We start from the raw sequence: 24,928 nt of genomic DNA on the forward strand, positions 1-24,928 counted from the left end.
GGGGAGAGGGAAGGGAGGAGAGAAATAGAGGAGATGGGGGAGAGGGAAGGGAGGAGAGAAATAGAGGAGATGGGGGAGAGGGAAGGGAGGAGAGAAATAGAGGAGATGGGGAGAGGGAAGGGAGGAGAGAAATAGAGGAGATTGGGAGAGGGAAGGGAGGAGAGAAATAGAGGAGATTGGGAGAGGGAAGGGAGGAGAGAAATAGAGGAGATGGGGGAGAGGGAAGGGAGGAGAGAAATAGAGGAGATGGGGAAAGGGAGGGAGGAGAGAAATAGAGGAGATGGGGAGAGGGAAGGGAGGAGAGAAATAGAGGACATGGGGAGAGGGAAGGGAGGAGAGAAATAGAGGAGATGGGGAGAGGGAAGGGAGGAGAGAAATAGAGGAGATGGGGGAGAGGGAAGGGAGGAGAGAAATAGAGGAGATGGGGAGAGGGAAGGGAGGAGAGAAATAGAGGAGATGGGGAGAGGGAAGGGAGGAGAGAAATAGAGGAGATGGGGAGAGGGAAGGGAGGAGAGAAATAGAGGAGATGGGGGAGAGGGAAGGGAGGAGAGAAATAGAGGAGATGGGGAGAGGGAAGGGAGGAGAGAAATAGAGGAGATGGGGAGAGGGAAGGGAGGAGAGAAATAGAGGAGATGGGGAGAGGGAAGGGAGGAGAGAAATAGAGGAGATGGGGGAGAGGGAAGGGAGGAGAGAAATAGAGGAGATGGGGAGAGGGAGGGAGGAGAGGAGAGAAATATAGGAGATGGGGGAGAGGGAAGGGAGGAGAGAAATAGAGGAGATGGGGGAGAAGGAAGGGAGGAGAGAAATAGACGAGATGGGGGAGAGGGAGGGAGGAGAGAAATATAGGAGATGGGGGAGAGGGAAGGGAGGAGAGGAGAGAAATATAGGAGATGGGGGAGAGGGAAGGGAGGAGAGAAATAGAGGAGATGGGGAGAAGGAAGGGAGGAGAGAAATAGAGGAGATGGGGAGAGGGAGGGAGGAGAGGAGAGAAATATAGGAGATGGGGGAGAGGGAAGGGAGGAGAGAAATAGAGGAGATGGGGGAGAAGGAAGGGAGGAGAGAAATAGACGAGATGGGGGAGAGGGAGGGAGGAGAGGAGAGAAATATAGGAGATGGGGGAGAGGGAAGGGAGGAGAGAAATAGACGAGATGGGGGAGAGGGAGGGAGGAGAGGAGAGAAATAGACGAGATGGGGGAGAGGGAGGGAGGAGAGGAGAGAAATAGAGGAGATGGGGGAGAAGGAAGGGAGGAGAGAAATAGACGAGATGGGGGAGAGGGAAGGGAGGAGAGAAATAGAGGAGATGGGGAGAGGGAAGGGAGGAGAGAAATAGAGGAGATGGGGAGAGGCCATATGGACACAGGGGAGATAAATAACCCTCCCAGACTCCACATGAACACACCATGAAGCAGGCTTTGCAGAGGACTGGAGCGAGGAGAGGGAGAAGAGAGGCGAGGGGAAGGGAGAGGAGTCATACCTCCATGATGGGGTTGGATGCGAGGACCTTCTCCTCTACGTTGGCCTCTGTGGCTGCTCCACTGACCGTAGCAAAGTAGCGCATGGCATATTTAGCTGACACAGTCTTCCCTGCTCCTGACTCACCGCTTACGATTATAGACTGGTTCCTCTCATCTCTAATACAGGAGAGAAGGAAAGACGGAGACGGTGAGGGAAGCAAGTCTGCCATGTGGCAGCTTATTTGGCTCAGTCATGCCAATACAACAATACACACATTAAAAAAATCATAGAGGAAAAAAACAGAAAGTCATTACTTAGTTCCATTATGGTTCTCAAAACGGTGTGTGAGGTCACTGTAGCAGACAACATGCTGTACAGTATAGATGACAACTGGGACCAAAGGTCACTATGCTACACACACACAGAGACAGAGAGACAGAGAGAGAGAGAGAGAGGAGAGAGAGAGAGAAAGGGAAGGGAGGAGAGGAGAGAAATAGAGGAGATGGGGAGAGGGAAGGGAGGAGAGAAATAGAGGAGATGGGGAGAAGGAAGGGAGGAGAGAAATAGAGGAGATGGGGAGAGGGAAGGGAGGAGAGAAATAGAGGAGATGGGGAGAAGGAAGGGAGGAGAGAAATAGAGGAGATGGGGAGAGGGAAGGGAGGAGAGAAATAGAGGAGAGGGAAGGGAGGAGAGAAATAGAGGAGATGGGGAGAGGGAAGGGAGGAGAGAAATAGAGGAGATGGGGAGAAGGAAGGGAGGAGAGAAATAGAGGAGATGGGGAGAGGGAGGGGAGGAGAGAAATAGAGGAGATGGGGAGAGGGAAGGGAGGAGAGAAATAGAGGAGATGGGGAGAGGGAAGGGAGGAGAGAAATAGAGGAGATGGAAGGGAGGAGAGTGAATGTGTGTTCACTAAGTGTGTGTGAAAAAGCTCTGTGTATAAAATAGGTGTGTTTTGCATGTGTATGTATGTGAGAGTGCTCTGTGTATAAAATAGGTGTGTTTTGCGTGTGTATGTATGTGAGAGAGTGCTCTGTGTATAAAATAGGTGTGTTTTGCGTGTGTATGTATGTGAGAGAGTGCTCTGTGTATAAAATAGGTGTGTTTTGCGTGTGTATGTATGTGAGAGAGTGCTCTGTGTATAAAATAGGTGTGTTTTGCGTGTGTATGTATGTGAGAGAGTGCTCTGTGTATAAAATAGGTGTGTTTTGCGTGTGTATGTATGTGAGAGAGTGCTCTGTGTATAAAATAGGTGTGTTTTGCGTGTGTATGTATGTGAGAGAGTGCTCTGTGTATAAAATAGGTGTGTTTTGCGTGTGTATGTATGTGAGAGAGTGCTCTGTGTATAAAATAGGTGTGTTTTGCGTGTGTATGTATGTGAGAGAGTGCTCTGTGTGCTCATTCCGTCAAAAGGAAAGATCAATGCCACGCCATACTAAGTGTTCAGGTGTGTGTGTGTGTGTATGTGACATTGACTCCTTGGGTCCTGCAGAGAGAAAGCACACCGAGTTTGAATCTAGAGACCAACAGAGCAGGAGAGAGCGAGAGCGAGAGATGAAGAGATTTTAAAAATCCCTTCAACAAGTTTAAAATAAGTTTAACACCCCTGGAGTAGAGAGAAGAGAGAGACAAAGAGAGAGAGAGAGAGACACAGAGAGAAAGAGAGAGAGAAAGATATAGAATGAGCAGAGGGAGTGGCCAGGAGCAGAGGGAGGGGCCAGGAGCAGAGGGAGGGGCCAGGAGCAGAGGGACACTTGAAACACAGGTAACACAGACACAAACCTCTGAGGGTTTCGAGCTTGAGGTAGTCACCTCATACAAGTACTTGGGAGTATGACTAGACGGTACACTGTCCTTCTCTGAGCACATATGAAAGCTGCAGGTTAAGGTTAAATCTAGACTTGGTTTCCTCTATCGTAATTGCTCCTCTTTCACCCCAGCTGCCAAACTAACCCTGATTCAGATGACCATCCTACCATGCTAGATTACGGAGACGTAATTTATAGATCGGCAGGTAAGGGTGCTCTCGAGCGGCTAGATGTTCTTTACCATTCGGCCATCAGATTTGCCACCAATGCTCCTTACAGGACACATCACTGCACTCTATACTCCTCTGTAAACTGGTCATCTGTAAACTGAGTAAAATGGCACCGGAGGAAATGGCAGCAGTTTTACGGGCGCCCAACCGATTGTGCTATTATTTGGGGGTTGTCGCGTTATTTGTAACTTATTTTGTACATAATGTTTCTGCAACCGTATCTTACGGCAAAAAAGAGCTTCTGGATATCAGGACAGCGATCACTCACCTCGGATTAGACTAAGATCTTTTCTTCAACAAGCAGGAAGCACAGGACATTCTCCAAACACCCCACAGGGCTGACATCCCCGTTATTTGCAAGAGGAGGAGACGCAGGTATAGAGGACAGAGCAGGGAACCTCGTGAGGACCCGCAGGTATAGAGGACAGAGCAGGGAACCTCGTGAGGACCCGCAGGTATAGAGGACAGAGCAGGGAACCTCGTGAGGACCCGCAGGTATAGAGGACAGAGCAGGGAACCTCGTGAGGACCCGCAGGTATAGAGGACAGAGCAGGGAACCTCGTGAGGACCCGCAGGTATAGAGGACAGAGCAGGGAACCTCGTGAGGACCCGCAGGTATAGAGGACAGAGCAGGGAACCTCGTGAGGACCCGCAGGTATAGAGGACAGAGCAGGGAGCCTCGTGAGGACCCGCAGGTATAGAGGACAGAGCAGGGAACCTCGTGAGGACCCGCAGGTATAGAGGACAGAGCAGGGAACCTCGTGAGGACCCGCAGGTATAGAGGACAGAGCAGGGAACCTCGTGAGGACCCGCAGGAGGTGAGTGGGAAAGCTGCCGTTACCGTCAATATTACTCGCCAACGCGCAATTATTAGGCAATAAATTAGACGAGGTACGATCACGAATATCCTACCAATGGGACATCAAAAACTGTAATATCCTATGTTTCACGGAATCGTGGCTGAATGACGACATGGATATTCAGCTAGCACTGCACCAGCAAGATAGAACTTACTCCGGTAAGACGAGGGGGGCGGTCTGTGCATATTTGTAAACAACAGCTGGTGCACGAAATCTAAGGAAGTCTCTAGATTTTGCTCGCCTGAAGTAGAGCATATTGTGATAAATTGCAGGCCACACTACTTGCCTAGAGAGTTTTCAGCTATACTTTTCGTGGCTGTTTATTTACCACCACAGACAGATGCTGGCACTAAGACCACACTCAGTCAGCTGTATAAGGAAATAAGCAAACAGGAAACCACTCACCCAGAGGTGGCGCTCCTAGTGGCCGGAGACTTTAATGCAGGGAAACTAAAATCAATTCTACCAAATTTCTATCAACATGTTAAATGTACAACCAGAGGGATAAAAAAAATCTAGATCACCTGTTCTCCACACACAGAGACGAGTACAAAGCTCTCCCTCGCCCTCCATTTGGTAAATCCGACCACAACTCTATCCTCCTGATTTCTGCTTACAAGCAAAAATTAAAGCAGGAACCACCAGTGACTCGGTCTATAAAAAAGTGGTCAGATGAAGCAGATGCTAAACTACAGGACTGTTTTGCTATCACAGACTGGAACATGTTCCGGGATTCTTCCGATGGCATTGAGGAATACACCACATCAGGCTTTATCAATAAGTGCATCGAGGACGTCGTCCCCACAGTGACTGTACGTACATACCCCAACCAGAAGCCATGGATTACAGGCAACATTCGCACTGAGCTAAAGGGTAGAGCTGCCGCTTTCAAGGTGCGGGATTCTAACCCGGAAGCTTACAAGAAATCCTGCTATGCCCTGCGACGAACCATCAAACAGGCAAAGTGTCAATACAGGGCTAAGATTGAATCATACTACACCGGCTCCGACGCTCATCTAATGTGGCAGGGCTTGCAAACTATTAGAGACTACAAAGGGAAGCACAGCCGCGAGCTGCCTAGTGACACGAGTCTACCAGGCGAGCTAAATCACTTCTATGCTTGCTTCGAGGCAAGCAACACTGAGGCATGTATGAGAGCATCAGCTGTTCCGGATGACGGTGTGATCACGCTCCCTGTAGCCGACATGAGTAAGACCTTTAAACAGGTCAACATACACAAGGCTGCGGGGCCAGACGGATTACCAGGACGTGTGCTCCGGGCATGTGCTGACCAACTGGCAGGTGTCTTCACTGACATTTTCAACATGTCCCTGATTGAGTCTGTAATACCAACATGCTTCAAGCAGACCACCATAGTCCCTGCGACCAAGAACACAAAGGCAACCTGCCTAAATGACTACAGGCCCGTAGCACTCACATCCGTAGCCATGAAGTGCTTTGAAAGGTTGGTAATGGCTCACATCAACACCATTATCGCAGAAACCCTAGACCCACTCCAATTTGCATACCGCCCAAACAGATCCACAGATGATGCAATCTCTATTGCACTCCACACTGCCCTTTCCCACGTGGACAAAAGGAACACTTATGTGAGAATGCTATTCATTGACCACAGCTCAGCGTTCAACACCATAGTACCCTCAAAGCTCATCACTAAGCTAAGGATCCTGGGACTAAACACCTCCCTCTGCAACTGGATCCTGGACTTCCTGACAGGCTGCCCCCAGGTGGTGAGGGAAGGTAGCAACACATCTGCCACGCTGATCCTCAATACTGGAGCCCCCCAGTGGTGCGTGCTCAGTCCCCTCCTGTACTCCCTGTTCACCCACGACTGCATTGCCAGGCACGACTCCAACACCATCATTAAGTTTGCAGACGACACAACAGTGGTAGGCCTGATCACTGTCAACGACGAGACAGCCTATAGGGAGGAGGTCAGAGACCTGGCCGGGTGGTGCCAGAATAACAACCTATCCCTCAACGTAACCAAGGCTAAGGAGATGATTGTGGACTACAGGAACGAGCACGCCCCCATTCTCATCGACGGGGCTGTAGTGGAGCAGGTTGAGAGCTTCAAGTTCCTTGGTGTCCACATCACCAACAAACTAGAATGGTCCAAACACACCAAGACGGTCGTGAAGAGGGCACGACAAAGCCTATTACCCCTCAGGAAACTAAAAAGATTTGCCATGGGTCCTGAGATCCTCAAAAGGTTCTACAGCTGCAACATCGAGAGCATCCTGACTGGTTGCATCACTGCCTGGGAGGGCAATTGCTCGGCCTCTGACCGCAAGGCACTACAGAGGGTAGTGCGTACGGCCCAGTACATCACTGGGGCTAAGCTGCCTACCATCCAGGACCTCTATATCAGGCGGTGTCAGAGGAAGGCCCTAAGAATTGTCAAAGCCACCCCAGTCATAGACTATTCTCTCTACTACCGCATGGCAAGCGGTACCGGAGTGCCAAGTCTAGGACTGTGGATGGAATTTATATGTTTAAATGAATGATTAGAATATTCCACCCGAAACTATATAATTGTATGTAATTGATTAGAATCAGTGAAATACATTAGAATCATCAAATTATTATTAATGATGTGTGTAGTCAGTCAGTAAAATGATAATAAATGATGTGTGTAGTTTTAGTCAGAATTAGGGTAAAACAATATACAGTAATCCCTCGTTTATCGCGGGGGTTACGTTCCGAAAATGACCCGCGATAAGTGAAATCCGCGAAATAGAAAACTTTTTTTTTTTTTTTACAATTAGCAACTATTACATGTATACAAATACAGTGACTCACGTGTAGGCCGTTTCACTGCTCTTCAGACTGGGCCGCTGCATCCTGACTGCGCTCTGCAGTGTTCTCTTCTTCTGAAGCCCGCGGTGCAGGTGTGTTTGTTCGGGAGAAGAACATAGTGATAGGCAGCTGTTGTCGCTCTTTTTTCTTCTTTGCAAAAAGATCCTTGTACACCGACATGCCACCATCGATTACGTTGGAGAACTGTAATGAACGGCTCATCAAAGGGTCCCATTCCTCAGCTACTCGCTTAAGTTCAGTGGCCATTCGCACCATGGTTGCTAAGCGACCAAGCGTTAGTCCTTCCTCCTCATCTCTCGTGTCCTCTTCTCCCTCTTCTCTTTCATCGTCGCTTTGTGGCTTTGTCATTTCTGCCAGCTCTGCATCGGTCAGCGGCTGTGCGTCTCCATCAATCAGGGCGTTTATGTCATCCGGACTCATGTCATTAAAGCCGTCTCCTCCAATCTGTTTAGCCAGATTCACAGCTGTTTCTACGGCAGAGTGGTGGACCTCGTCAAGCGAGCCTCCGGTTGCGTTTTGCACTGCCTCTGGCCATAGTTTTTTCCAGCAGTTTTTTCCAGCAGATAGGTAGCATCTTCCGCCGTTTGGGCCCATCCGCAGGTGCTTTTGTCGGTCCAGGCCGTTTCGTCGACATTATGGGTTTAGGAGATGTTCGAAATTACAAGATAATTTGGCCAACTTAATGTAAATTTGCCAAGCTGTTTTATGTACGTACACATAACTGCACGAGACGACAAAATGATAGCACAATTCGTAGCATGTTTTGATACAAGAAGCGGGAGTGAGTTTTTAGCGAATCAGAATGCAGAGCACAATGCACCAAAAAAAAAAAAAAAATGCATTATGAAAATCCGCGAAATAGCGAATCCGCGATAAGTGAACCGCGAAGTGGCGAGGGATCACTGTATCTGTAAAATATGTCTCTAAAGAATCTTAAACACAGACTGTCTGAGCAAGATTCGGTGCCGACCTTGGCTAGGGGCCACAGAGAGACTGGGGAAAGGACAGGGAGTGCTTCTCACGGTCCATAATCTTTGTCGGCTGGGTAGTGGGACAGTGTGTGCGTAGGATACCTAATGTTTGTGTGTGAAATTATGTGCGTAGGATACCTACTGTTTGTGTGCAAGAGTATGTGTGTAAGGAGCTAGTATAAAATGAATGGTTTTGTACAACTAACTAGCGCGCCCGTGAATAAACATTTTGACTATCACAGCTGGGGCCTCCTCCGTCTGTTTCATTCAACTAGTATCTTACAAATTCTGGGTTACAGACTGAGTAGTTAATTGAAGTTCAGTTTATGAACATTGAGAACAAAATTCTCGTAACAAGGACAAAAAGACTTCTCAGCAGTTTTTACCCCCAAGCCATAAGACTCCTTAACAGGTAATCAAATGGCTACCCGGACTATTTGCATTGTGTGCCCCCCCCAACCCCTCTTTTTACGCTGCTGCTACTCTCTGCTTATCAGATATGCATAGTCACTTTAACTATACATTCATGTACATACTACCTCAATTGGCCTGACCAACCAGTGCTCCCGCATATTGGCTAACCGGGCGATCTGCATTGTGTCCTGCCACGCACCACCCACCAACCCCTCTTTTACGCTACTGCTACTCTCTGTCCATCATATGTACATACTACCTCAATCAGCCTGACTAACTGGTGTCTGTATGTAGCCTCGCTACTTTTATAGCTTCGCTACTGTATATAGCCTGTCTTTTTACTGTTGTTTTATTTCTTTACTTACCTATTGTTTACCTAATACCTTTTTTGCACTATTGGTAAGTAAGCATTTCGCTGGAAGGTCTACACCTGTTGTATTCGGCGCATGTGACAAATAAACGTTGATTTGATTTGATCTCTGTATACCCGTCGCAAGACCCACTGGTTGATGCTGATTTATAAAACCCTCTTAGGCCTCACTCCCCCCTATCTGAGATATCTACTGCAGCCCTCCTCCTCCACATACAACACCCGTTCTGCCAGTCACATTCTGTTAAAGGTCCCCAAAATGCAAACATCCGTGGGTCACTCCTCTTTTCAGTTCACTGCTGCTAGCGACTGGAACGAGCTGCAACAAACACTCAAACTGGACAGTTTTATCTCAATTTCTTCATTCAAAGACTGAGTCATGGACACTCTTACTGACAGTTGTGGCTGCTTTACGTGATGTATTGTTGTCTCTACCTTCTTGCCCTTTGTGCTGTTGTCTGTGGCCAATAATGTTTGTACCATGTTTTGTGCTACTACCATGTTGTGTTGCTAACATGCTGTGTTGTCATGTGTTGCTGCCTTGCTATTGTTGGGTTCTGATTTCTTGACTTATGAAATCATGAAATATACTTATTGATGAACTGAGGGACAGAGGGGAATGTATAATGTATATGGTGGATGCAATTAAGCTTGGAATGTACTGAGGGCAGGGAAGACTATCACATGTGGCAGGCACTGATAAGGTTGGAATGTACTGAGGGCAGGGAAGACTATCACATGTGGCAGGCACTGATAAGGTTGGAATGTACTGAGGGCAGGGAAGACTATCACATGGCAGGCACTGATAAGGTTGGAATGTACTGGGGGCAGGGAAGACTATCACATGTGGCAGGCACTGATAAGGTTGGAATGTACTGAGGGCAGGGAAGACTATCACATGGCAGGCACTGATAAGGTTGGAATGTACTGAGGGCAGGGAAGACTATCACATGTGGCAGGCACTGATAAGGTTGGAATGTACTGAGGGCAGGGAAGACTATCACATGTGGCAGGCACTGATAAGGTTGGAATGTACTGAGGGCAGGGAAGACTATCACATGGCAGGCACTGATAAGGTTGGAATGTACTGAGGGCAGGGAAGACTATCACATGTGGCAGGCACTGATAAGGTTGGAATGTACTGAGGGCAGGGAAGACTATCACATGTGGCAGGCACTGATAAGGTTGGAATGTACTGAGGGCAGGGAAGACTATCACATGGCAGGCACTGATAAGGTTGGAATGTACTGGGGGCAGGGAAGACTATCACATGTGGCAGGCACTGATAAGGTTGGAATGTACTGAGGGCAGGGAAGACTATCACATGTGGCAGGCACTGATAAGGTTGGAATGTACTGAGGGCAGGGAAGACTATCACGTGGCAGGCACTGATAAGGTTGGAGAGCTGTGGCTTAGTGAGGAAGGGGTCGAGGTCAGGTCAGGTCACGTTAAGGGAGAAGAAACAGTTTATTGCCCACGTCACTTAATTTTCTGCCTAGCAACAGAGACGTAATGGTTAGAGAGAAGGAGGAGATTCCACCCCAAATTGTAATATATATCACCACTGGTGGAACCATGTCTTTGTCTGATGCAGCTGTATTGACCCAATGGGCAAAAGAACTTGGTTTAAGCTTTCAGTGTCCGTCATGTTCTTCCTCTGATAATTAGAACCTAACACTATGTTGTCGTCTTAGGTCTCTCTTTATGTAGTGTTGTCTCATCATGATGTTGGTTTTGTCCTATATTTCTATATATATTTGATTTTGATTTTTTAATCCCAGCCCCCGTCCCCGCAGGAGGCCTTTTGCCTTTTGGTAGGCCATCATTGTAAATAAGAATTTGTTCTTAACTGACTTGTCAAGTTAAATAAAGGTTAAATAAATAACAAGACAGTAAATACACACACTGTTCTATGCTTCCATTAGAAGGTCTCAAACTGTCCGTCTGACATCGTTTGAAACATGGGAAATCTGTGTATACACTACCTTGAGCAGGTAACACTCGCACGCACACACACACACCCACCCACCTGGCCATCTGTTTGTAAGCCTCCTCAGCCACAGCGAAGATGTGAGGGTCCATGTCTCCCATGTTCTGGCCGCTGTACGCATTGATGATGTCACTACCGTAGATGGGAAGGTTCTCATAGGGATTAATGGCCACCAGCACAATACCTACAGGAAGAGAGGAGAGGAGTTGGTGTGTGTGTGTGTGTGTGTGTGTGTGTGTGTGTGTGTGTGTGTGTGTGTGTGTGTGTGTGTGTGTGTGTGTGTGTGTGTGTGTGTGTGTGTGTGTGTGTGTGTGTGTGAGACACTTGTGTGTCTGTGTGACACTTGTGTGTCTGTGTGGGCATACCACAGTATGTGTAGATGAGTTTGGAGTCGGTGAAGCGGACTTTAAGGTTGTGCAGGACGGCCGGCTCGTGCAGGTAGCTAAGAGCTGTGAGGTCATTCTCCCCCACCAGGATGTCAGGGTTCCGCAGGTGAGGAAGGTTCTTTGTCTTATCATCCAGCTTGTGCTCAATGTCCTGGACAACACAGATTAAACAGAGAAGTTATCACACACAATATACAGTGGGGCAAAAAAGTATTTAGTCAGCCACCAATTGTGCAAGTTCTCCCACTTAAAAAGATGAGAGAGGCCTGTAATTTTCATCATATGTACACTTCAACTATGACAGACAAAATGAGAAAAAAAAATCCAGAAAATCACATTGTAGGATGTTTAATGAATTTATTTGCAAATTATGGTGGAAAATAAGTATTTGGTCACCTACAAACAAGCAAGATTTCTGGCTCTCACAGACCTTCTTTAAGAGGCTCCTCTGTCCTCCACTCGTTACCTGTATTAATGACACCTGTTTGAACTTGTTATCAGTATAAAAGACACCTGTCCACAACCTCAAACAGTCACACTCCAAACTCCACTATGGCCAAGACCAAAGAGCTGTCAAAGGACACCAGAAACAAAATTGTAGACCTGCACCAGGCTGGGAAGACTAAATCTGCAATAGGTAAGCAGCTTGGTTTGAAGAAATCAACTGTGGGAGCAATTATTAGGAAATGGAAGACATACAAGACCACTGATAATCTCCCTCGATCTGGAGCTCCACGCAAGATCTCACCCCGTGGGGTCAAAATGATCACAAGAACGGTGAGCAAAAATCCCAGAACCACACGGGGGGACCTAGTGAATGACCTGCAGAGAGCTGGGACCAAAGTAACAAAGCCTACCATCAGTAACACACTACGCCGCCAGGGACTCAAATCCTGCAGTGCCAGACGTGTCCCCCTGCTTAAGCCAGTACATGTCCAGGCCAGTCTGAAGTTTGCTAGAGAGCATTTGGATGATCCAGAAGAAGATTGGGAGAATGTCATATGGTCAGATGAAACCAAAATAGAACTTTTTGGTAAAAACTCAACTCGTCGTGTTTGGGAGGACAAAGAATGCTGAGTTGCATCCAAAGAACACCATACCTACTGTGAAGCATGGGGGTGGAAACATCATGCTTTGGGGCTGTTTTTCTGCAAAGGGACCAGGACGACTGATCCGTGTAAAGGAAAGAATGAATGGGGCCATGTATCGTGAGATTTTGAGTGAAAACCTCCTTCCATCAGCAAGGGCATTGAAGATGAAACGTGGCTGGGTCTTTCAGCATGACAATGATCCCAAACACACCGCCCGGGCAACGAAGGAGTGGCTTCGTAAGAAGCATTTCAAGGTCAAGGAGTGGCCTAGCCAGTCTCCAGATCTCAACCCCATAGAAAATCTTTGGAGGGAGTTGAAAGTCCGTGTTGCCCAGCAACAGCCCCAAAACATCACTGCTCTAGAGGAGATCTGCATGGAGGAATGGGCCAAAATACCAGCAACAGTGTGTGAAAACCTTGTGAAGACTTACAGAAAACGTTTGACCTCTGTCATTGCCAACAAAGGGTATATAACAAAGTATTGAGATAAACTTTTGTTATTGACCAAATACTTATTTTTCCACCATAATTTGCAAATAAATTCATAAAAAATCCTACAATGTGATTTTCTGGATTTTTTCCCTCATTTTGTCTGTCATAGTTGAAGTGTACCTATGATGAAAATTACAGGCCTCTCTCATCTTTTTAAGTGGGAGAACTTGCACAATTGGTGGCTGACTAAATACTTTTTTGCCCCACTGTATGTGTGTATCACAGGCGGCTGGTGGCACCTTAATTGGGGAGTACGGGCTCATAGTAATGGCTGGAACAGAATAAATGGAACGGTATCAAACATGGTTTCATTGTGTTTTATACCATTTCATTTAGTCCATTCCAGCCATTATTGTAATTCGTCCCCCCCTCACCAGCCTCCTGTGGTGTGTGTGCTGAGTAGGGACCTGGTTTTATGTAACTCAGTGACATAAAAAACAGACAGTTGGTGAACATAAGCCTCACGCATGTATCAAAATATGCCACCAAATGGGGCAGGTTTCTGAAAGGTTTATTGGCCTTGGTTGACTTAGTTTACATAGACATTTGGACATGTTTTTATGATATGTATGGTGATATATTGCAGTGTGAAGACAACAGCCCTTTACAACTACTCCAATAACCAATAATGAGATAGATTCGCTGTGTGTGTGTGTGTGTACTGTGCATCTCATGACAAATGAGAGGATGTTATGCAACCACCCAACCCTTACACCCCCCTACTCCTCCTCTCCTCCAGTACTCACCATTCCATCCTCCAGTGTGAGGTGTAGGGTGGAATCTCCATGTTTGTAGTTCTTAGTGAGCTCTGCTGACTTCCACACCTCATCTGCATCAGGGATCCACACCCGAGCAAACTGAGAGAGAGGAGAGGAGAAAGAAGGAGAGTGAGAAGGGAGAGAAAGGTTATACATGACATACATACATACTACAGAATGTATTCTCCAAGTCAGAAAGCTACATCAGGCCTACATCAGTACAGTCCTGTCCCCAGGCTCAATGTCTACTGCAGAGAGAACCTGCTGGTGTATCAGATCAGTACAGTACTGTCCCCAGGCTCAATGTCTACTGCAGAGAGAACCTGCTGGTGTATCAGATCAGTACAGTACTGTCCTCAGGCTCAATGTCTACTGCAGAGAGAACCTGCTGGTGTATCAGATCAGTACATTACTGTCCTCAGGCTCAATGTCTACTGCAGAGAGAACCTGCTGGTGTATCAGATCAGTACAGTACTGTCCCCAGGCTCAATGTCTACTGCAGAGAGAACCTGCTGGTGTATCAGATCAGTACTGTCCCCAGGCTCAATGTCTACTGCAGAGAGAACCTGCTGGTGTATCTGATCAGTACTGTCCCCAGGCTCAATGTCTACTGCAGAGAGAACCTGCTGGTGTATCAGATCAGTACAGTACTGTCCTCAGGCTCAATGCCTACTGCAGAGAGAACCTGCTGGTGTATCAGATCAGTACTGTCCCCAGGCTCAATGTCTACTGCAGAGAGAACCTGTTGGTGTATCAGATCAGTACTGTCCCCAGGCTCAATGTCTACTGCAGAGAGAACCTGCTGGTGTATCAGATCAGTACTGTCCCCAGGCTCAATGTCTACTGCAGAGAGAACCTGTTGGTGTATCAGATCAGTACTGTCCCCAGGCTCAATGTCTACTGCAGAGAGAACCTGCTGGTGTATCTGATCAGTACTGTCCCCAGGCTCAATGTCTACTGCAGAGAGAACCTGTTGGTGTATCAGATCAGTACAGTACTGTCCTCAGGCTCAATGTCTACTGCAGAGAGAACCTGCTGGTGTATCAGATCAGTACTGTCCCCAGGCTCAATGTCTACTGCAGAGAGAACCTGCTGGTGTATCAGATCAGTACTGTCCCCAGGCTCAATGTCTACTGCAGAGAGAACCTGTTGGTGTATCAGATCAGTACTGTCCCCAGGCTCAATGTCTACTGCAGAGAGAACCTGCTGGTGTATCAGATCAGTACTGTCCCCAGGCTCAATGTCTACTGCAGAGAGAACCTGCTGGTGTATCAGATCAGTACAGTACTGTCCCCAGGCTCAATGTCTACTGCAGAGAGAACCTGCTGGTGTATCAGATCAGTACAGTACTGTCCCCAGGCTCAATGTCTACTGCAGAGAGAACCTGCTGGTGTATCAGATCAGTACTGTCCCCAGGCTCAATGTCTACTGCAGAGAGAACCTGCTGGTGTATCAGATCAGTACAGTACAGTACTGTCCTCAGGCTCAATGTCTACTGCAGAGAGAACCTGCTGGTGTATCAGATCAGTACAGTACTGTCCTCAGGCTCAATGTCTACTGCAGAGAGAACCTGCTGGTGTATCAGATCAGTACTGAGTCACTGGCTTGCTGGTGCTCTTTCATGCCGTCCCTGGGAGGGGTGCGTCACTTGAGTGGGTTGAGTTACTGACGTGATCTTCCTGTCTGGGTTGGCGCCCCCCCCTTGGTTTGTGCTGTGGTGGAGACCTTTGTGGGCTATACTCGGCCTTGTCTCAGGATTGTAAGTTGGTGGTTGGGGATTTCCCTCTAGTGGTGCGGGGGCTGTGCTTTGGCAAAGTGGGTGGGGTTATATCCTTCCTGTTTGGCCCTGTCCGGGGGTTTCTTCGGATGGGGCCACAGTGTCTCCTGACCGCTCCTGTCTCAGCCTCCAGTATTTATGCTGCAGTAGTTTATGTGTCGGGGGGCTAGGGTCAGTTGGTTATACCTGGAGTACTTCTCCTGTCTTATCCAGTGTCCTGTGTGAATTTAAGTATGCTCTCTCTAATTCTCTCGTTCTCTCTTTCTCTCTGAGAACCTGAGCCCTAGGACCATACGTCAGGACTACCGGGCATGCTGACACCTTGCTGTCCCCAGTCCGCCTGGCCTTGCTGCTATTCCAGTTTCAACTGTTCTGCCTGCGGTTACGAAACCCCTACCTGTCCCAGACCTGCTGTTTTCAACTCTTAATGATCGGCTATGAAAAGCCAACTGAGATTTATGCCTGATTATTATTTGACCATGCTTGTCATTTATGAACATTTTGAAAATCTTGGCTCTCTCTAATTTTCTCCTTCTCTCTTTCTTTCTCTCTGAGGACCTGAGCCCTAGGACCATACGTCGGGACTACCGGCCGTGGTGACTCCTTGCTGTCCCCAGTCCGCCTGGCCTTGCTGCTATTCCAGTTTCAACTGTTCTGCCTGCGGTTATGGAACCCCTACCTGTCCCAGACCTGCTGTTTTCAACTCTTAATGATCGGCTATGAAAAGCCAACTGAGATTTATTCCTGATTATTATTTGACCATGCTTGTCATTTATGAACATTTTGAAAATCTTGGCTCTCTCTAATTTTCTCCTTCTCTCTTTCTTTCTCTCGGAGGACCTGGGCCCTGGGACCATGCGTCGGGACTGCCGCCCGTGGTGACTCCTTGCTGTCCCCAGTCCGCCTGGCCTTGCTGCTATTCCAGTTTCAGCTGTTCTGCCTGCGGTTATGGAACCGCCACCTGTCCCAGACCTGTTGTTTTTCAACTCTTAATGATCAGCTATGAAAAGCCAACTGAAAATTATTCATGATTATTATTTGACCATGCTTGTCACTTATGAACATTTTTGAACATCTTGGCATAGTTCTGTTATAATCTCCACCCGGCACAGCCAGAAGAGGACTGGCCACCCCTCATAGCCTGGTTCCTCTCTAGGTTTCTTCCTAGGTTTTGGCCTTTCTAGGGAGTTTTTCCTAGCCACCGTGCTTCTACACCTGCATTACTAGCTGTTTGGGGTTTTAGGCTGGGTTTCTGTACAGCACTTCGAGATATTAACTGATGTACGAAGGGCTATATAAAATAAAATTGATTGATTGATTGAGTACTGTCCCCAGGCTCAATGTCTACTGCAGAGAGAACCTGCTGGTGTATCAGATCAGTACTGTCCCCAGGCTCAATGTCTACTGCAGGGAGAACCTGCTGGTGTATCAGATCAGTACAGTCCCCAGGCTCAATGTCTACTGCAGAGAGAACCTGCTGGTGTATCAGATCAGTACTGTCCCCAGGCTCAATGTCTACTGCAGAGAGAACCTGCTGGTGTATCAGATCAGTACTGTCCCCAGGCTCAATGTCTACTGCAGAGAGAACCTGCTGGTGTATCCGATCAGTACAGTACTGTCCCCAGGCTCAATGTCTACTGCAGAGAGAACCTGCTGGTGTATCAGATCAGTACTGTCCCCAGGCTCAATGTCTACTGCAGAGAGAACCTGCTGGTGTATCAGATCAGTACAGTACTGTCCCCAGGCTCAATGTCTACTGCAGAGAGAACCTGCTGGTGTATCAGATCAGTACAGTACAGTTGTATCTCCATGGTTGGTTGGATATCATTTCACCATCTAACATGATCAATACTGCTGCACATTCATAACGTCCCAAACCCAGTCCACATGATTCTGTGACCAATCACAACATGACAGGACTGCTTTCAGATCCCAGCCCTGCCCTGTGGAAAGAGCCTGTCAGCTGATTAAAGACATCAAAGACACAGACACACTGTGTTACTGACTGGGTTTGATCCCGGGTCTTCAGCCTTCCACTAGACTAAGCTAGTCCGCTGAGCTAAAGCCATGGCATTAGCTCAGGAAGCTAAGTCGTCAGGTTATAGCATGGGCAGCTAACAGAAGTCTTCAGGCCTCAGGCTCACAAGAGTGAAGTTCACAGAACCACATCCGTAACACACACGACATTGGTGGAGACACATTCCAGTCACCAGAGGGGAGCTGACTGGTAGATCCCAGCTTTAACAGCTGCCATTAGAAAGGTCAAACAGATGGCCTATCAGATGGCCAATCAGTAATCTTTACATCTCACTAAGCAGCTCAATGATGATCAGCGCTACACGAAGCTTATCCTGGTTTATCCTGGTCCATTATTACCACCAGCAGACCTGTATACACAGACCTTTCAGAGGCACACACAATCTCATTGGTAGGAAGGATTTACATGAAGACTGAAACCAAGCTTCAGTGTGTGTTGTGTGTGTGTGTGTGTGTGTGTGTGTGCGAGTGTGTTGGCACTAAGACTGTTGGCACTCGAATCGGATACTCTCATATCCTCATGACTCACCCTAACCTTCCAGCAACCCTCAGCCAACCTTCCAGGAACATTCTGTGGAAAAGTCTAATGATCTAGCTCATAGCCACAGACTCACACAGACAGACAATAATCACCATCCTAGTAGGTTTGTTACATATTCAGACCTACGTCGTCGTCATGTCATCATGGTTCATCACTATGTAATGGATAAGGTATTCTTGTGATGCTCCACAACCAATTTAAATGAATCTTTCACACCAGTGTTTAACACTGAAAGGTCAGAGCAGAGTGTGTGTGTGTGTGTGTGTGTGTGTGTGTGTGTGTGTGTATAGAGGTCAGCAGAGAAAAGTGCTGACTCGACAGAACACAGAACCAGTCATCCTATAGCAGGGTTACTGAGGCTATTCTGTCTCTCTCATGTTCCTCCCTGGAGGAGAGCGGTTCACAGCCCAGCTCCTAGCAATGGAAAGGAGGAGTGAGGGAGTGAGAGAATGAGTGAGAGAGATGGAGAGAGTGAGAAAGAGATGGGAGGGTGGAGGTAAAAATAGCCTCACACACACACACCTCACTGAGTAGCATCACGCCCACTGTGACACCACCATAGACCGCTGAGCACACTTCCTGATCCTCCTAATCACACACACACTTTCTGCAGCAATGAAGCGTGTAAACCATTTCCTAGTCCACATTGTGAGGAGAGGGGGGGGGGGGGGGGGGGGTTGAGTCATATTTATAGACAGATCCCCAGGGTTACAGTAAAGGACAGATGAAGGGTACAACTCTACCCCAAGCACACACACACACACAGACACAGACAGAGAGGAGTCAGAGGGACCCTGTCTGCCACATGGTGCTAGTGGGGGTCAGCTAGACTGGTCAACTATACAGGGGAGGAGAGGGATAAGGAGCAAGATGCAGGAAGAGAAGGGGAGATTATCCCCCTTGTGACATCAGCCCTCATGACTCAGAGTGAAGGCGTTTCTCGTCACACACCCTCTGCTTGCCTGGCTTATGACCTGGAGCAGCTGATCAGAGTGGGAGAGGAGGAGCTGCAGAGATGTAAGTGAGAGGACAGAGGGGTCCGCAGCAAGCAGCAGAGTGTGATGTAACTTTGCTTGAGGCTTTAGCTCAGTGGGCTACTGTAGAGCTAACATATCCCTGAGGCAAGCGTTCTATATGAACCTGACAAACCGTTCCACACTGCAGGCCTACTCCTGGAGAGGTTTAGTACTTCAGTGCTTTCCTCAGGGGCCCAGAGCAACCAGCAACCTTCTGAGCTGGGAGTTGAACCTATAGGTCTAACCTATAGGCTAACTCCCACCGCAGTGGTTAGTTCTATTAGAGTAGTGTATACGTGTTTGGTAGCAGGGAAAGGCCAGTAGCGACTCAGGTCGGCCCATTAATCCAGGACTGACTAAGAGACTAAAGATCAACACTGGATTAACTCTGGATTTACCTCTAATCTAATCCTTACACAGAGAACTACACCTCCACTCTCTCTCTCTCACACACACACACACACACACACACACACACACACACACACACACACACACACACACACACACACACACACACACACACACACACACACACACACACACACACAGCAGTGAATACTGAAAGGCTCTGAGAGATGCTACTGGTACAGTGTACTAGGGGCTAGGAGCTAGTGAGGCAGACCCAGAAATTAGGGGAAGAGATTTAGGGGAGGAACTAGGATATTATATAGGAACAAAAGGCTAGGAGTTAGGAGGTAAGGCCTCAGGCGAGATAGTGAAAGTTTCAACTCAGTTGCAAGAGGTCATGTCAGTGGGTTTAGAAAGAAGCAGTGATGAGTGGGAGGACAGAAGAGGGGGAGAGAAGAGAGGACAGGAGGGGGGAAGAGGAGAGGACGGGGGGGGGGGGGGGGACAGGAGGGGGGAAGAGAGGAGGGGGGAAGAGAAGAGGAGGGGGAAGAGAGGACGGGGGGGGAGAGGACAGGAGGGGGGGGGGGAAGAGGACAAGAGGGGGTAAAGAGAGGACAGGAGGGGGTAAAGAGAGAACAGGAGGGGGTAAAGAGAGAACAGGAGGGGGTAAAGAGAGGACAGGAGGGGGTAAAGAGAGGACAGGAGGGGGTAAAGAGAGAACAGGAGGGGGTAAAGAGAGAACAGGAGGGGGTAAAGAGAGGACAGGAGGGGGTAAAGAGAGGACAGGAGGGGGTAAAGAGAGAACAGGAGGGGGTAAAGAGAGAACAGGAGGGGGTAAAGAGAGAACAGGAGGGGGTAAAGAGAGGACAGGAGGGGGTAAAGAGAGAACAGGAGGGGGTAAAGAGAGAACAGGAGGGGGTAAAGAGAGGACAGGAGGGGGTAAAGAGAGGACAGGAGGGGGTAAAGAGAGGACAGGAGGGGGTAAAGAGAGAACAGGAGGGGGTAAAGAGAGAACAGGAGGGGGTAAAGAGAGAACAGGAGGGGGTAAAGAGAGAACAGGAGGGGGTAAAGAGAGGACAGGAGGGGGTAAAGAGAGAACAGGAGGGGGTAAAGAGAGAACAGGAGGGGGTAAAGAGAGGACAGGAGGGGGTAAAGAGAGGACAGGAGGGGGTAAAGAGAGGACAGGAGGGGGTAAAGAGAGGACAGGAGGGGGTAAAGAGAGAACAGGAGGGGGTAAAGAGAGAACAGGAGGGGGTAAAGAGAGAACAGGAGGGGGTAAAGAGAGAACAGGAGGGGGTAAAGAGAGAACAGGAGGGGGTAAAGAGAGGACAGGAGGGGGGAAAGAGGACAGGAGGGGGGAAAAGAGAGGACAGGAGGGGGGGAAAGAGGACTGGGGGGGGGGGGGGAGGACAGGAGGGGGGAAAGTAACAGCAGAAGTGTTAATACATTTGTTCACAGCCAACAGGATTATTAGAAGCAGATTCTGTTAAAGTCTGAACTTTCACTTCATCAGTCAGATCTCTCCCTCTCTTTCACCTCCTCTCCTTCTCCCCTCTTGTTCACTCTTCCTCTATCCTTCATTTCTCCTGAACTGACAAAGCAGGACAGGCCAGACATCCACCATGTAGCTTTCACAACTCAGCATTACAGATCACTGACTGTGACTGCAGATGGAGGAGAGGATGAGGAGAGTTGAACTGCAGCCGGCCCTCACCCTGCAGGCCTGGTGTCTTCACTGCTGCTGAGGGGGAGGATGAAACACTGAAGGGCTGTAGAGCAGCAGTAAATACAGCCTACACCCCCTGGCCAGGCCTCTCTCTGCTAAAATGGAGAGCATCAATGGCGCTTTGAGCCAACCCAATTATAATTAAGCTATAAGGCCCGAGGAGTTGTGGTATATGGCCAATATACCACGGCTCAGGACTGTTTTTAAGCAAGACACAACGCAGAGTGCCAGGACACAGCCCTTAGCCGTGGTATATTGGCCATATACCACAAACCCCCGAGGTGCCTTATTGACATTATAAACTGGTTACCAACGTAATTAGAGCAGTAAAAATAAATGGTTTTGTCATACACATGGAATAGGGTCTGATATACCACAGTTGTCAGCCAATCAGAATTCAGGGCTCAAACCACCCAGTTCATAATGTTCTTCAATCTCTTCATTCTTCCACAGAAACAGTTTCTGCTCAATTAAACTATAATTTCTTCATCCTGAATAGAGCCCTGCCCTCTCTCTGTGTGTGTGTGTGTGTGTGTGTGTGTGTGTAGTCTAGTCAACACTGTGTGAGCAGTAGAACTAATCTCGCGGTAACTGCGGCCCCCTCATCACATGACCCGGTGCATCACATGACAGAGCCTCATGTGAGAAACTGCTGCTTTTCTGTTTAACCACAGAGTTGCTAAAAAATCTTTGGTTTAACGCTCCCCAGTACACACCTCATCAGAGATACAGGAGGAAGAGGAGGAGAGGGGCAGATGTAGGAAACTTGGGGAAAACCGATGTTGATGAAAATCCTTGACTTCCTGGGAAACACTACCTTGAGCGCTCGTTCGCCCTCTTTCCCTCCCCATCTCATTACCCCCTCCCTCGCTCTCTCCATCCCCCCGGCCTCTCCATCCCCCCTTCCTCTCTCCATCCCCCCGGCCTCTCTCCATCCCCCCGGCCTCTCTCCTCTCCATACCAACAGTGTCAACCCATATCAGAGTGTCTTACAGTAACTTCTGTCTAATCCCATTAGTTACCATGCAGACATTTAGCAAACAGGAGTACAGTATGATAGTACAGTAGCCCTGACTACGACAGCACAGTAGCCCTGACTACAACAGCACAGTAGCCCTGACTACAACAGCACAGTAGCCCTGACTACAACAGTACAGTAGCCCTGACTACAACAGCACAGTAGCCCTGACTACGACAGCACAGTAGCCCTGACTACAACAGCACAGTAGCCCTGACTACAACAGCACAGTAGCCCTGACTACAACAGCACAGTAGCCCTGACTACGACAGCACAGTAGCCCTGACTACGACAGCACAGTAGCCCTGACTACGACAGTACAGTAGCCCTGACTACAACAGCACAGTAGCCCTGACTACGACAGTACAGTAGCCCTGACTACGACAGTACAGTAGCCCTGACTACAACAGCACAGTAGCCCTGACTACAACAGCACAGTAGCCCTGACTACAACAGCACAGTAGCCCTGACTACAACAGTACAGTAGCCCTGACTACAACAGCACAGTAGCCCTGACTACAACAGCACAGTAGCCCTGACTACAACAGCACAGTAGCCCTGACTACGACAGTACAGTAGCCCTGACTACGACAGCACAGTAGCCCTGACTACGACAGCACAGTAGCCCTGACTACGACAGCACAGTAGCCCTGACTACGACAGCACAGTAGCCCTGACTACGACAGCACAGTAGCCCTGACTACGACAGCACAGTAGCCCTGACTACGACAGCACAGTAGCCCTGACTACGACAGCACAGTAGCCCTGACTACGACAGTACAGTAGCCCTGACTACGACAGCACAGTAGCCCTGACTACGACAGCACAGTAGCCCTGACTACGACAGCACAGTAGCCCTGACTACAACAGTACAGTAGCCCTGACTACAACAGCACAGTAGCCCTGACTACAACAGCACAGTAGCCCTGACTACAACAGCACAGTAGCCCTGACTACAACAGCACAGTAGCCCTGACTACAACAGTACAGTAGCCCTGACTACAACAGTACAGTAGCCCTGACTACAACAGCACAGTAGCCCTGACTACAACAGCACAGTAGCCCTGACTACAACAGCACAGTAGCCCTGACTACAACAGCACAGTAGCCCTGACTACAACAGCACAGTAGCCCTGACTACAACAGCACAGTAGCCCTGACTACAACAGCACAGTAGCCCTGACTACAACAGCACAGTAGCCCTGACTACAACAGTACAGTAGCCCTGACTACGACAGTACAGTAGAGAATTCCCATTGTATAATAGCGTATAACGGGGTATGACAGAAGGAAGGTATGTAGGTATGATAATCTAGATAGTGCTCCTAACTGTGTGAAACAGTCTTGTTGGGCAGCCCTCTGTTGTTCCTGTGTTGGCTGAAGTACCAAGGCCTACTGGAACACTCACGGTGGGAGCATCCCAAATGGCACCCTATTCCTTATAAAGTACACTACTTTTGACCAGAGCCCTTTGGGTGCCATACAGGGTTCCATTTAGGATGCAGCCTTCAACAGACAAACAACCCTTCCTGATACAGGAGAGACAGGGGAGTTAGGACACTAGTTAGGACACCAGATCAGTGCAGACCAGGGTGTGTCTGACCTCCATGTTGTCTCCAACTCACACAGCTACTGGACAGGCCACGCTCTCACACACAGGCCTGAAACGTTCTACTACAACACAATAGAGAAATAAAACAACCAAAGCCAAGCCAAGTGAAAGGAAGTGAACTTACTTTGACAAACATATAATCCAACTCCTGATTCTCGTTCATCTTCACGCCTCAGCAGATCCCAGAGCCTTATCTTAAACTTTGCCCCCTCCTCTTCACCTCCCGGCCCCACACACACACTCCTGGCCAGCGGAGGGAGGTGAATCGATTAGAGTGATGGTTATAGTGTTGCGGACAGATGAAATATTCCCATTGTGTCTGACAGCGATCAGGACTCTGTCTCTCTCCCACCGGCTTCTACTATTCTCTGGTCCAACCCTATCATTGCACGACCCAGATTTCAGTCAAACAGCCCAGCTCCCGCCCTTCCAGCCCAGACTACCACCCCTCAGTCACATGAGAACGGAGGCAGACAAAAACTCGCTCAAACACACACACGAGCTGGGACGAAGAACCAAAAATTATCCACACCGACCAAACCAACCACTTATCGTGGACATTTGGCTGATATTGTTCATTATGATAAATAACCTATAGCACCCTACTAGAGAAGTGTGAAGTTTGAAATTAAATAAATTTGCTAATAGTAGTTAAGGGAAATATTTTTTTAAATAACTGTGGTGCACATAATGTTATAAACTTATCGTTCTGTTGATAATTTAGTCAATTTATCATGATATGGATTTTGGTCCATAAAGCCCAGCTCTACACACACACACACTCCCTCTCTCTCTCACACACACACAGGAGCAAACACACTCAAGCTAACTAAAGCTATAAGAGTCTCCTCAACCACAAAACTACCTAAGCCTTTGGCTCCTTACTAAGTCTTTGGCCCCTTACTAAGCCTTTGGCCCCTTACTACTGCTCCAAACACTGTGCCCAGAAAGTTACACACACACACTACAGAACAAGGCGTGTTTACCTGTCTGTGTCTGTGTGTATTTGAGTGTGTGTGTGGGTGTGTGTGTGTGTGTGTGTGTGTGTGTGTGTGTGTGTGTGTGTGTGTGTGTGTGTGTGTGTGTGTGTATGTATATGTGTGTGTGTGGAGCAGCAGGATGTCATGTAGATAGCACTGTGGACACGACTTCTCCGCTCAATTACCATAACAGAGTTACCGTGGTAA

The 24,928-nt window shown here is 48.3% G+C and overlaps 1 protein-coding gene across 1 annotated transcript in view; it reads right to left on the reverse strand.

Annotated features, from left to right (window-relative positions):
• myo5aa (myosin VAa) overlaps positions 1-23,611 on the reverse strand; it is a 79,431-nt gene extending 55,820 nt beyond the window's left edge. Inside the window, exons 1-5 of the mRNA XM_038969556.1 lie at positions 23,585-23,611; positions 13,652-13,762; positions 11,302-11,473; positions 10,976-11,120; positions 1,475-1,631 (exon numbers count right to left, since the gene is read on the reverse strand). Coding sequence (XP_038825484.1) covers positions 1,475-1,631; positions 10,976-11,120; positions 11,302-11,473; positions 13,652-13,762; positions 23,585-23,611 — 612 coding nt within the window. The remainder of the gene's footprint in view (positions 1-1,474; positions 1,632-10,975; positions 11,121-11,301; positions 11,474-13,651; positions 13,763-23,584) is intronic.
• Positions 23,612-24,928: the final 1,317 nt, after the last annotated feature.

The sequence above is a fragment of the Salvelinus namaycush genome, chromosome 30, assembly GCF_016432855.1.
Source record: "Salvelinus namaycush isolate Seneca chromosome 30, SaNama_1.0, whole genome shotgun sequence".
Taxonomy (NCBI): domain Eukaryota; kingdom Metazoa; phylum Chordata; class Actinopteri; order Salmoniformes; family Salmonidae; genus Salvelinus; species Salvelinus namaycush.